Source organism: Impatiens glandulifera, chromosome 8, assembly GCF_907164915.1.
Source record: "Impatiens glandulifera chromosome 8, dImpGla2.1, whole genome shotgun sequence".
Classification (NCBI taxonomy): domain Eukaryota; kingdom Viridiplantae; phylum Streptophyta; class Magnoliopsida; order Ericales; family Balsaminaceae; genus Impatiens; species Impatiens glandulifera.
This window is the reverse complement of record NC_061869.1, coordinates 45,442,248-45,453,993: the sequence shown is the minus strand read 5'-3', so window position 1 is coordinate 45,453,993 and position 11,746 is coordinate 45,442,248. Positions and strand designations below refer to the sequence as shown.

The 11,746-nt window shown below is 29.2% G+C and overlaps 1 protein-coding gene across 1 annotated transcript; it reads left to right on the top strand.

The window, feature by feature from the left end:
- Positions 1 to 9,407: 9,407 nt before the first annotated feature.
- LOC124912020 (intracellular ribonuclease LX-like) lies at positions 9,408 to 11,536 on the top strand. Its single transcript, XM_047452573.1, has 4 exons — positions 9,408 to 9,565; positions 9,795 to 9,950; positions 10,873 to 11,071; positions 11,163 to 11,536. The coding sequence occupies exons 1-4, from the start codon at positions 9,458 to 9,460 to the stop codon at positions 11,435 to 11,437; spliced, it is 738 nt and encodes a 245-aa protein (XP_047308529.1). The 5' UTR covers positions 9,408 to 9,457; the 3' UTR covers positions 11,438 to 11,536.
- The last annotated feature ends 210 nt before the right edge of the window (positions 11,537 to 11,746 follow it).

Here is an 11,746-nt window from a genome sequence, read left to right as displayed (position 1 = left end):
TTAAAAAATGACTAATTTTTATTGACACAATCAATATGAAACAAGCATAGATCATAAAAAAATACTTAAAATCAAAAGTGGTAGGTGCTATAAATTAACGTGAGTTTGTCAAACGAATTCAACATAAAAAATCAAATATGAAAGTGTCTCAAACATAAAACTCTAAAACAAAATAGTAGGAGTAGGAGTAGGAGTAGGAGTAGGAGTAGGAGTAGGAGTAGGAGTAGGAGTAGGAGTAGGAGTAGGAGTAGGAGTAGGAGTAGGAGTAGGAGTAGGAGTAGGAGTAGGAGTAAGAGTAGGAGTAGGAGTATGAGGAGGAGAAGGAGGAAGGAAAAGATTGCATCTCAATGAAAATAGATGTCATACGAAAATCCTAGACTTTGATAACTTAACGTTTGAGAACTCCCGCTCTTAACATTTACTTCTATGAGTTAAGAATGTATATATGCTAGTAATAAGTTTTTTTAAGATTTTTTTATTGTCATCCTTAATCATAGATAGAGTTTGTTTAGTTTTGATTTCTGACACTCCAATTTTTGGGATTTTAATTAAATGATCATAGATAGAGTTTGTTTAGTTTTGATTTCTGACACTCCGATTTTTGGGATTTTAATTAAATGGTTTTAACCGTTTTCTAAAAGAAAAAAAAAATACTTGAGGCTAACATTAAGTTAAACTATCTTAAGAGAGATATATGACAGATGATGTCTGTATAAAGTCTAGATCTATGATCATATTGTCTAAAGTTATTTTTTCTTGTGCATTCCTTGGTTTTAAGAAACTATAAGATAAATATATATTTATATTTTTGCAATAAGGTATCTTCTTAGTATATTTTTAGATTCCCTTCCCACAAGCATTGACTATTTCCAACTTTCTCGGCACTCCCACCTCATTGTATAAACAAAATTAGTTGTACAATCATGGACATATATTAATTACTCAAATATTATTTAGTTTAATACCTGCACATGTAATCATAGAAAGATTAGTTATTGCTTAACTTTGTAGTTTAAACATTAATATTAAAAACATAATTAAAAAAAATTGTATTCTCTTTATGAACATGGAAAAATATCTATCTCATGATTAACTAGTTGAGTCTTGACATCCTTTATGGCAAGACTTAGTTTCATTTGGATAGGGAGAGAGTGCCACATTTCCCTATGACATTGAACATGATCTTCATAGTATAAAGAAGTGTAATAATTATTTGGACAAACTAAAAAAATCCATTGACTATTTTAAACAAAGTTTACTGATAATTAGGTATTCTAAATTATGTTATGTTAAGGAATTTTTTATATACTAGACCCTATCCAAGCGGATCTATAATCCGTCCGTATTAGAATAGTTGACCAATTTATAGAATATCCCAAAAAAAATTATAAATACATTTCAAAGATTAAAACTATGTTTTTTTTAAATTCAAGCATAATAAAAAAAAACAATTCATCACTCTCTTATTAATTAAATTATTCACTTCATTAATTAAAATATTTTATATTAAAATAATAATTTATTTTATCATTATATATTAATTAATAATCTTTAATTGTTTTTTATTAAAAAAATTGTTCACCACTTCAAATCAACACCTATCAACCTTTTTTTTTTAAATAAATCACCGTTTATTTAAATAACCCAATATAACCATTTATTTGAATATATTTAAATGTTTGTTTAAACTAATGTAAGATCACAATTCACTATTCATTTATATATATATATATGGCCATTTCTTTTATATTACTCATTTTAATTTAAAATTGGATTATACATATATTCTATTTTTTTTAATAGATAAGATAAAAAAAAAATATATTATGAACACAAAATAATTATATTTCTCAAAATAATTAAAATAATCACTAAAAAAAATTCAACGAAGCTAGATACTAAATATTTGTATTTTTACACCACCAAATGGGGCTAAATTCCCAGCACATAAATACTAACACATAATATGTGTCGGCAACCAAGAAAATGGTAAATCTTTACCAAGAAAAAATAATTAAGTTACCGGCCTTTTCTTTTATAAATTATGTCTTTCAATTAATAAACATTTTTAAATCAACCCTCACCTTCTTCTTTTTTTCTATACCCATCAACTAAAACCTTTTTTAAATAAGTAGTCTCATTATTTTTATAAATTCGTCTGTCATCATTTTTCTTATTCTCGTACTCAAAATCAACTCTCCGCTCTCTACTCTACTCCTCAAAGCTCTAGTATCAAATGCCGCCGCCTCCAGCAGTGGTAATCGATCCTAGGACGAAACGTTTTAACAAAAAAAACGTTTTTAAAAATAAAAAACAGTCCCAAAGTGTTGCTAATGCTTAATCTTGCATAACTAGAAATAGAATCAACACAAGTTTAGCAATGATTAATTAAGCTCTTGTCAATTTGAATTAATCGTAGTAAAAAATATTTATTTTAGAACATACACCAAAGTTTGTAAAAAAATCTTTCAACTACTAAATTGATATAAATAAGGACATGTTCATTCATTTTGTAGACCCTCGTTTATACCCCCAAATAATTTTTAGTTGAAATTTTGTTAATTTTGAATTTTGTAAAATTAATTTTTAAGACAGATGGTTACCATTTATTTCCATTTATTTAAATAAAATTCAAAACATTTTTCTAAATTTATTTAAAAAATAAAAGTTTCAAATTTATGAAGTATTTGTACAACAGTTTAATTAAGTATTTTTACTATGAAGTTTAAATGAAACAATAATTAAATAAATAAAATCTTCAAAAATTAAAATAATTATAAACAAATAAATAAATATATATTAAAAGAACGTGGCCACAAGGATTAAGCACCTAACCCGCAAACAAACGTAATTAACCATTTAACTAGGCTCATAACTTGCTATTTGACGTGTTTGAACCCAGAACCTCTTAAGGAGGCTGGAGATATCAAGCTCTCTTTGTTGTCACTAGGCTAGATAAAGCGATTTAATATATATATATATATATGTATATATATATATGTATATATATATATATATATATGTATATATATATATATATATATATATATGATTTCAACTGTTAAATAAACAAGTGAAAAAACACTCAAATACACAGTTGGAACACTTAACTCTTCTCATATTCAAGAACACTAAAATATAACACTTGACTCTTCTCATGGTTAATATAGAACTATAATATCAGAAAAAGAGTTCATATTTCTTTAATAGTTTTAATAGAGTTCATATCAATTTGATCCACTGGAATAATTCGTCTATATATATATATATATATATATAATATGCCAACGCCAACTTCTATGTATTATGGAATATAGATTGTGTCATCACTTTTAATTTAGAGTTTTGAGTTTCATGGTCTGTTTTTTCTCTTATCATATTTCTCAATTTGAAGTTTTTTTTTTTTTTTTTTTTTTTTTGTCACATCTCATTATTTACTTGTAGTGTAATGTTATTGTTAGATTGTTTAATAAATATTTTATTTTGTTGCACATGAATATAAGATAATAAAATTAAAGTTCAAAAATTAATATTTTTAATAACTTATACTTAAAGATAATTCCTCAAAATCCATAGGGAGAAAAGTAAGAAAGTCTCAAAAGAAAAGAGGTGTAACCTGCCAACCATACGCCATTTCCATTTATAAATCTCTCCTCTTTCTATACACTATGAAATTTACATTATTTACTATTATCCATAATTATGGTCAAACTTTCAAATTCATCCCTAATCCAAATAAAACACCATAAATTAACTTTAATTGACATATAAAATTCATAGTTTTAAAATACGTAGTCCGATCGATTGTCCAACAGGTTCGACCGCGAAACGGGTGAATAAACGTTCTGACTTTTGACTTAAATACGGTTACTTTTTGAACCTGTTAAAATCAGGTACGATCGAATGATTCGACTGGATATCCGCGTTGAGTTATGGAGCATACACTTATAAAACTTTACAAAAGTTAATTAAAGTCTATTGTGTTTGTGTTTGGGTTTGGAGTTAGGCCTAACTAAGAGTTATTTAAATTTTAGTACATAAATGTTTACCTTATGAATATGTTATTATTAATGTTTTACACATTAAGACATAATTCTAGAGAGATAAACAGTCTGAGGAAAAAACAATGTATTCAATTTTATTTCTTCATAATGAAATATGTTGCATCAGCTAAAGTGGACGTAGCTCATTTGAGTGAACCACTATAAATTTGTGTCTTTTTGTGTTCTTATTTTTTACGTTTTTATAGATCATTTTCAGAATGTCATATCCAAAGCATCCAAATCTTAACAACTAGTATCATAGTAACTAGGCTAGATCGGATCATTAGAAACGATGGAAGATGATAACAATATATGACATGACATTGGAGGATTCAACGGAACATATTATGTGTTTTGGAGGATGCTTATTGAGGATTGCTTTTATGGAAAGAAGCTTCATGTATTGTTTCTTTGAGTGAGAATTAGAGAAGATTGATGAAGCTGAATGGAAACTCCTTGATAAACAAGTTTTGAGAGTTGTCCGATTGACGCAAACCAAGACTGTTGCTCACAACGTAGCAACGGAGAAAACCGCAATGGGTCTGATGAAACTCTCTCTGATATGTATGAAAATTCATTTGAAAACAAGAAGACATATTTAATGAAAAGACTCTACAATTTAAGAATGGTTGATGATACTTATGTCACTACTCATTTGAGTGAATTTAATACAATTGTGAATCACCTACTATCTATTGAGATTGATTTTGGGGACAAAGTTAGTGCCCTAATTTTATTAGCATATATACCAAGTAACTAAAAACCTATGAGGGCAGCAATTAGTAACTCATTTGGAAATATTAAACTGAAATTTATTAAAGTTAGAGATTGTATTATTGATGAAGAGGTTCGTAAAATTGATTATGGTGAAACGTTTTAAATGTTCTGCCCTGAATGTTAAAAACAAGGATAAAGGTAATGACAAAAATTTCAACTAATGTAATAGAGAAATTTTGTTGAGGAATATGAGGAGTTAGTCCAAGTGTTGTCGACCATTTAACTGCTGGAATTGTAGGAAGCAAAGTAACTTGAAGAGGAACTACGAAACACCCAAGAAAAAGAGTGATGATAAAAATGATGCAGCCAACGTAGTTACACAAATTTTCATTAATGTGTTGCTTCTGTCAATTCTAGCCTAATAGATTCATGAGTTTTGAACTTAGGAGCATCTTTCCACACCACTATACACGAATATTTATTGGATAATTATGTGGCTTGAGACTGTGGGAAAATTTATCTCGTAGATGGTGATCCACTAAATATTGTAGGCATGTGAGACATCAAATTGAAGATGACAAATGGTTTTGTTTGGAAAATTAATAAGGTGAGACAAATTCCAGGTCTAATGCACAATTTTATTTTTGTTACACAGATTAATGTCGAAAATTATATTTTTAGTTGTGGAAGTAGTTGGTGAAGGTGACTAAAGGAGCAATAGTTGTTGTTGGATGTCATAAAATTGGAACATTATACACGACTTTAACATGTAGAGAAACAGTTGTTTCTGTAGTTGATGACTCGAAGAACAATGAAATATGAGATTACTGGTTAGGCCATATGATTAAAAAATGATAAATTTCTTTTGAAAAATGGTCAGATTTTAGAACTGAAGTCTATTAAACACAAGTTATACGAAAACTGTATTTTTGGAAAACAAAAATGTGTGAATGTCTTAAATATTGGGAATGAGATAAAGAAAGATAGTCCAGAGTTGGTACACACTAATGTGTAGGGACTTCCACATATTTCTTCTATTGATGGAACACACTACTACGTGACGTTTATAGATGATTCGATAATAAAAGTATGAGTTTACTTTATGACGAACAAGTCTAATGTATTTGATGTTTTCAAGAAGTGGAAGGATTTGGATGAAAATGAAACAAATAAGAAAGTTAAGTGTTTGAGATCTAATAACGGATGCGAGTACATCAATTCCGATTTTAGAGTGTTTTGTTTTATAAATGTGATCATTATGGTGAAGATTATTCTCCGAACTCCTTAAGAGAATGGAGTAGCTGGACAAATGAATCAAACATTGAACATGTGCTAGAAGTATGAGACATCATGTTGGTCTACCTATAACCTTTTGAATACTATTGTTTACTTGATAAATAGAGGAGCCGATGTTACTCTTGAATTCAGAATTCCAGAAGAAGCCTAGAGCAATAAAAAGGTAAATTTTTCTTATTTCAATGTATTTGGTTGTTTATCATATGTGAATAATGAATGTGATAGAAATAAGCTTAATCCAAAGTCTAATAAGTGATTTTCATTGGTTATAGTGATATTGAGTTTGGTTATCGTTTCTGGGATAATCAAAATTGGAAGATCATTCATAACAGGATTGTCATATTCAATGAAAAAGTTCTTTACAAAGATTGTGTTGTGAAGTCAAATGATGATTCTAAATTGGAATAGACTAGTACGGTCGATTTGAGATATTGTTCACCTGAATATATATCGATTGTCAAAGAAGACCAAGTGTTGAAAAAAATCGTTGAGAACGTGACCTTAGAAGCAAATCAGTAAACACCGATTTTATAGTTGAGAATATCGTCAAGAAAATAAAAAATTATTCGAGAGGTGGTTCCCTTCTCCGAACTATATCTTGTTGATAGATAGAGGTGAACTTTAATTCTACGAGGAAGCAATATAATATGATGAATTGGTTAAGTGAGAGTCTGAAATGAAATATGAGATGAACTCTTTGACGTTGAATCAGAATTTGGTGCTCATCGAGCTACTAAAAGAAAAGAAAGCACTTCACAACAAATGAATCTTCAGGATTAAAGAAGAACATGATAAAATCATGAGGTACAAGACAATGTTGGTTGTGAAAGGATTTCAACAGAAGGGATGTATTGACTACAACGAGATCTTCTCTATAGTGGTCAAACAGATGACAATCAGAACTATTTTGAGTTTGGTTGTGAAAGAAGATCTTAATCTTGAACAAATGGATGTCAAAACCGCTTTTCTTCACTATAATTTGGATGAAGAGATTTACATGCGACTGTCACAAGATTTTGATGTAAAAGGAAAATATGAAGTTGCATGTCAGCTTCAAAAGAACTTGTATGGTTTGAAATATGCTTAAAGGCAATGGTACAAGAAATTGATTAGTTTAATGAAAGATAATAATTTTATAAGGTGTGAAGTTGATCATTGTTAATATATTATGAGATTTGATAAATCGTACATTATTATGCTCCTCTACGTTGATGATATGTTGATTTCTACAACAAACTTGTATGAGATTGACAAGCTAAAGAAAGAGTAGTATGAGAAGTTTGCAATGAAGGATTTGAGTGCTGCAAAACAAACCCTGAGATGAGGATTTTCAGGGATAAAGAAATTTTCAAACTTTCACAAGAAGAATATGTGAAGAATGTTCTTAGCATATTCAACTTGTACAATGAAAAATTAGTTATTACTCCTTAAGCTAGTCACTTTAGACTATTTAAAGATCAGTCGCCTTCAAAAAAAGGATGAGAAAAAATTACATGGACACTGTTCTGTATTCCTCTACCATTGAGTTTATTATGTATGCAATGGTTTGTACACGACCAGACATAACACATGTAGTGAGAGTTGTTAGCAAATTCATGAGGAACTCGGGTAGACATCATTTGGAAGAAGTAAAGTGGATACTACGATACTTAAGAGGAAGTATGAGTCTCACTTTGTACTTTCAAAGTCAAATATAGATTTAGAAGGATACGTTGATGCTGACAATGGTGGTGATGTTCATAATAGGAAGAATACAATATGATACATATATACTGTAGGAGATACTACAATTATTTGGGTTTCAAAATTGCATAAGATTATTACTCTTTCTAGTTGCGAAGAAGAGTATGTGACTATGACATATGATGTTAAGGAGATGATGTGACTACAACCTTTTTTACGAGAACGAGAAAAGTGTTTTGTGATGCGATAGTTAGAGTGTCATTTATTTGGCAAAGAATCTAGTTTATCATGGAAGGACGAAACATATAAATGTTTGTTATCATTTAATTCGACCAACTTTAGAAGATGATGTGTTAGCTCTAGAAGATTCCCGACAGTGCGAATCTAACTAATATGCTGACCTAAGTTATGACAAACGAGAACTGAAGTTGTGCACTACTTAAGTTGACATTCTTCGTTAAGACACCAGATGGAGAGTCGTTACCGATTAAGAGATGATGAAGCTAGTCTCCAAGTGGGAGATTGTTGAGTTATGTAGTCTACACTTATAATAAACTTTACAAAACTTAATTAGAATTTATTGGATTTGTGATTGTAATTGAGCTTGATCAAAACTTATTTAGTTTTTTATTACCTAAATGTTTTCTCTATAATATATTATTATTAAGGAATTTACACATTAAAACATATTTTTAGAAGATAAACAGTGTGAGACAAAAACTCTATATTTATTCTCTTTTTCAATGTGAAATTTGGTGGCAGTTAAAATGGACGTATCTCATTTGAATGAACGATTATAAATTTGGGTCTTCTTGTATTATTTCTTTTTTCTTTCGTTTTTGTAGATTGTTTAAAATGATCAAATTTGGAGTATTAAAATCCTAACAAAAAATTTCCTGTTTAAGAAGATTTCTCTACACTTTATTGAATATCTTTTATTTCATTCTCTAAAGACGAGTCAGAGTGAAGTACTCTTTAAATAATCTTTTTTTTTATCTAAATTGATAATTTAATGATATCTTGTTTTAATCAATGGATTATCAAACTGAAGAATGAGAAATATATTCGATATATTATAATATTTGATTATTAGTTACAAAAGTAACACATTTTTATTGATTTAAATATAAGTATGGAGGTAAATTAGTGTAAAACTTAACTCATGAGTTTATGGAATATATTTATATATTAAATTATAAATATAAAATCAATAATATTAAGGGATTTAACGTGTGATAATTTTTTTTATAATTAATCTTAAACACAACTATTTGAATCTAAGTATTTAAAATTGGGTATAACAGTTGGTTCAACCAATTGGACCAATTGGGCCGAAGTTCGGATTGATGACCGTAACGGTTTTCAAAATCTTGATAAAATCTGAAATAATCTCATGTCTTACCCTGATTAACACAGATTACAGAAATAAATAAATGCTATTACCGGCATCTTTAAATAGAAATTGTAAAGAAAAAAGTTTGTGCAAATCCGTTAAAGTAAATTTAGAGTAAAATAATTAATTACTTATTTAACAAGAAAGAAAAATTCACGCATCATGAAGGATATGCTTAAGAGGAAACGTGGGAGTTTTTGGTGCTAGCCATTTTAAAATATGTGTAAAATGTAAATTACTAGGCTGCCCTTCCAGTAGTCTATAAATAGAATTGCATCCTAAATCTGTTCATCAATTGTATACATATAGATATTGATCAGAGAAAATGAAGAAAATATTGCTTAAGATTTTGTTGATACAATGTATTCTAGTTCTGTCTGCTGCAAAAACAACCCGCAAGACTGGTTATGATTTCTTCTATTTTGTTCAGCAGGTAAGAACCAACCTAAAAAATTTCTTATAATTCTTTTTTTTTTTGTAAACGATCCAGTAGTGAAGAATTATGATTATTGTGTTGTACACTGAGTTATGAATTTCTAAGATTATTTTATAATAATATTGAAATGGTTAAATGATCTTTCTGTAAGACAGATGAATCATTCATTATAACTAGATATGGTGTTTTGAATTAATTAATTATTTATTTATTTATTTATTTACAGTGGCCTGGAGCTTATTGTGATTCAAGGCAAAGCTGCTGTTACCCTAAGACAGGAAAACCTGTCGAGGACTTCAGCATTCATGGCCTTTGGCCCAATTTTAATGACGGCTCTTATCCTCAAAACTGTGATTTCACCCAAGAGTTTGATGATTCACAGGTAATTAACGCACTATATGAATATTTTTATCAAATTTGATGGGAATGACGTGTCAACACATCATTGGTTGAGAAAATGATAAAAAAAATGGGTAGAGAAATAAAGAGAAAATTTGTTATTTTTTCAGAATTGGGTGAGGGAATAAGAGAGGGAATGACGTGGCATAATCTGATTCGTAGAAAAAATCAAATAATTTCTCTCTTTTCTCTCTCTCCCACTTTTTAATTTTCCAAATGCCAAGTCATTTCCTCTCACATTCCCTCCCTAAATTCCCTCTCTCTATCACTCCTCTATATATATATTGCAACATTTGAAACCAAACAAAAATTTCACAAACTCATTGATTATTGATCTAACTATCAAATATAAAATTATGAATTTATACAAATATCACAACTTTGAAATCTGAATAAGTAGAAACTATTTATTTTGTATTAATATTATGTTTGTTGGAAATTAGTAATTGTTTTTTACATTAATATTTTTGTAAGATAAAAAATAATCAATTTCAAATTAATTAGGTATAACATGTAATATTTTAAATTTGAAATACTTAGTCAACTTTTAAGCCAAATTAATAAATGAGACATAGCTGTCAACTAAATTAAATGTTCAGTCCATATACATACAATTTCTCAAATATGTTTAATAATATTGTATTTATTTATGATATTCTACCTAATCATCTTTCCTACGTCTTCATATTCGGCATTCTTTTTTCCTTCACGGCTCATCCTAAGCTATATTATATATAATATTTTCATTTTCCATAATCCTTTGCCTTTCCCTTGAAGACTACATTAGTCTTAAATGTAGAATCACAATTTGAGCTTGTTTGATGTTGACATATATATATATATGTATCGTGTTGTTTAAGAATTAAGATGCACAAATATTATTAATCCACGTTATTAAATAAAAGATATCAGATCTGATAACGAGAATGCAAGAGGACTGGCCAACTCTGGCCTGCCCGAGCGGGGATGGGATAAAATTCTGGAGCCATGAATGGAGCAAGCACGGAACCTGCTCTCAGAAAGTCCTTGACCAGCACTCGTATTTCGAAAAAGCTCTTCAATTTAAGACTACATCCAATCTTCTCCAACACCTTCAAACTGCAGGTCTATCTATATGTTACATACATTCTCTTCTCTTGTCTCTTTTACTAGTCTATACATATATACAATAATCATAATTGCTATTATTGAATAGGAATAAGGCCGGATAATGGTTTCTACAGCCTGGACAACATCCAAGATGCTATCAAGGAAGGGTTGGGCGTGACTCCATTCATTGATTGCAATGTTGACACTGATAGAAACAAACAATTATACCAGGTCTATCTTTGCGTTGACAAATCTGCATCTCGTTTCATTGAGTGTCCTGTCATGCCACATGGTCGCGCCTGTGGTAACAATGTACAATTCCAGTCCTTCTCTGAATCATCCTCTGAGGACGACGACGACAACAACAACGATGAACTATGATATCATTCCACCTTCACTAAGTGTTCATCCTTAATTTGACCACAACATCATTCAAGAATTATGATATCTCTCCACCATTGCAATCTTTTCAATTTATTTAGCATATTTGTAATGAAATGTTTTTTTTATCTATCAAATTTAATAAACTAATCAAAAGAAGTAACGACTCAAATAATATATTTAATTTATATCCACATTCTATTTTGTATCCTTGGACTTTAAATAAATATACACATTATCCCAATAACATGGATGCAATTTTCTATTTTATTTTTACAATGGTACAATAAATTCATGCCAATTGTGATC

Bases quoted from the DNA above. Each gene is read 5' to 3' on its own strand.
- LOC124912020 (XM_047452573.1), top strand. From the start codon at position 9,458: ATGAAGAAAATATTGCTTAAGATTTTGTTGATACAATGTATTCTAGTT. The intron at 9,951-10,872 runs GTAATTAACGCA...ATTAAATAAAAG, and splicing joins AAGAGTTTGATGATTCACAG to ATATCAGATCTGATAACGAG. The intron at 11,072-11,162 runs GTCTATCTATAT...ATTATTGAATAG, and splicing joins CCAACACCTTCAAACTGCAG to GAATAAGGCCGGATAATGGT.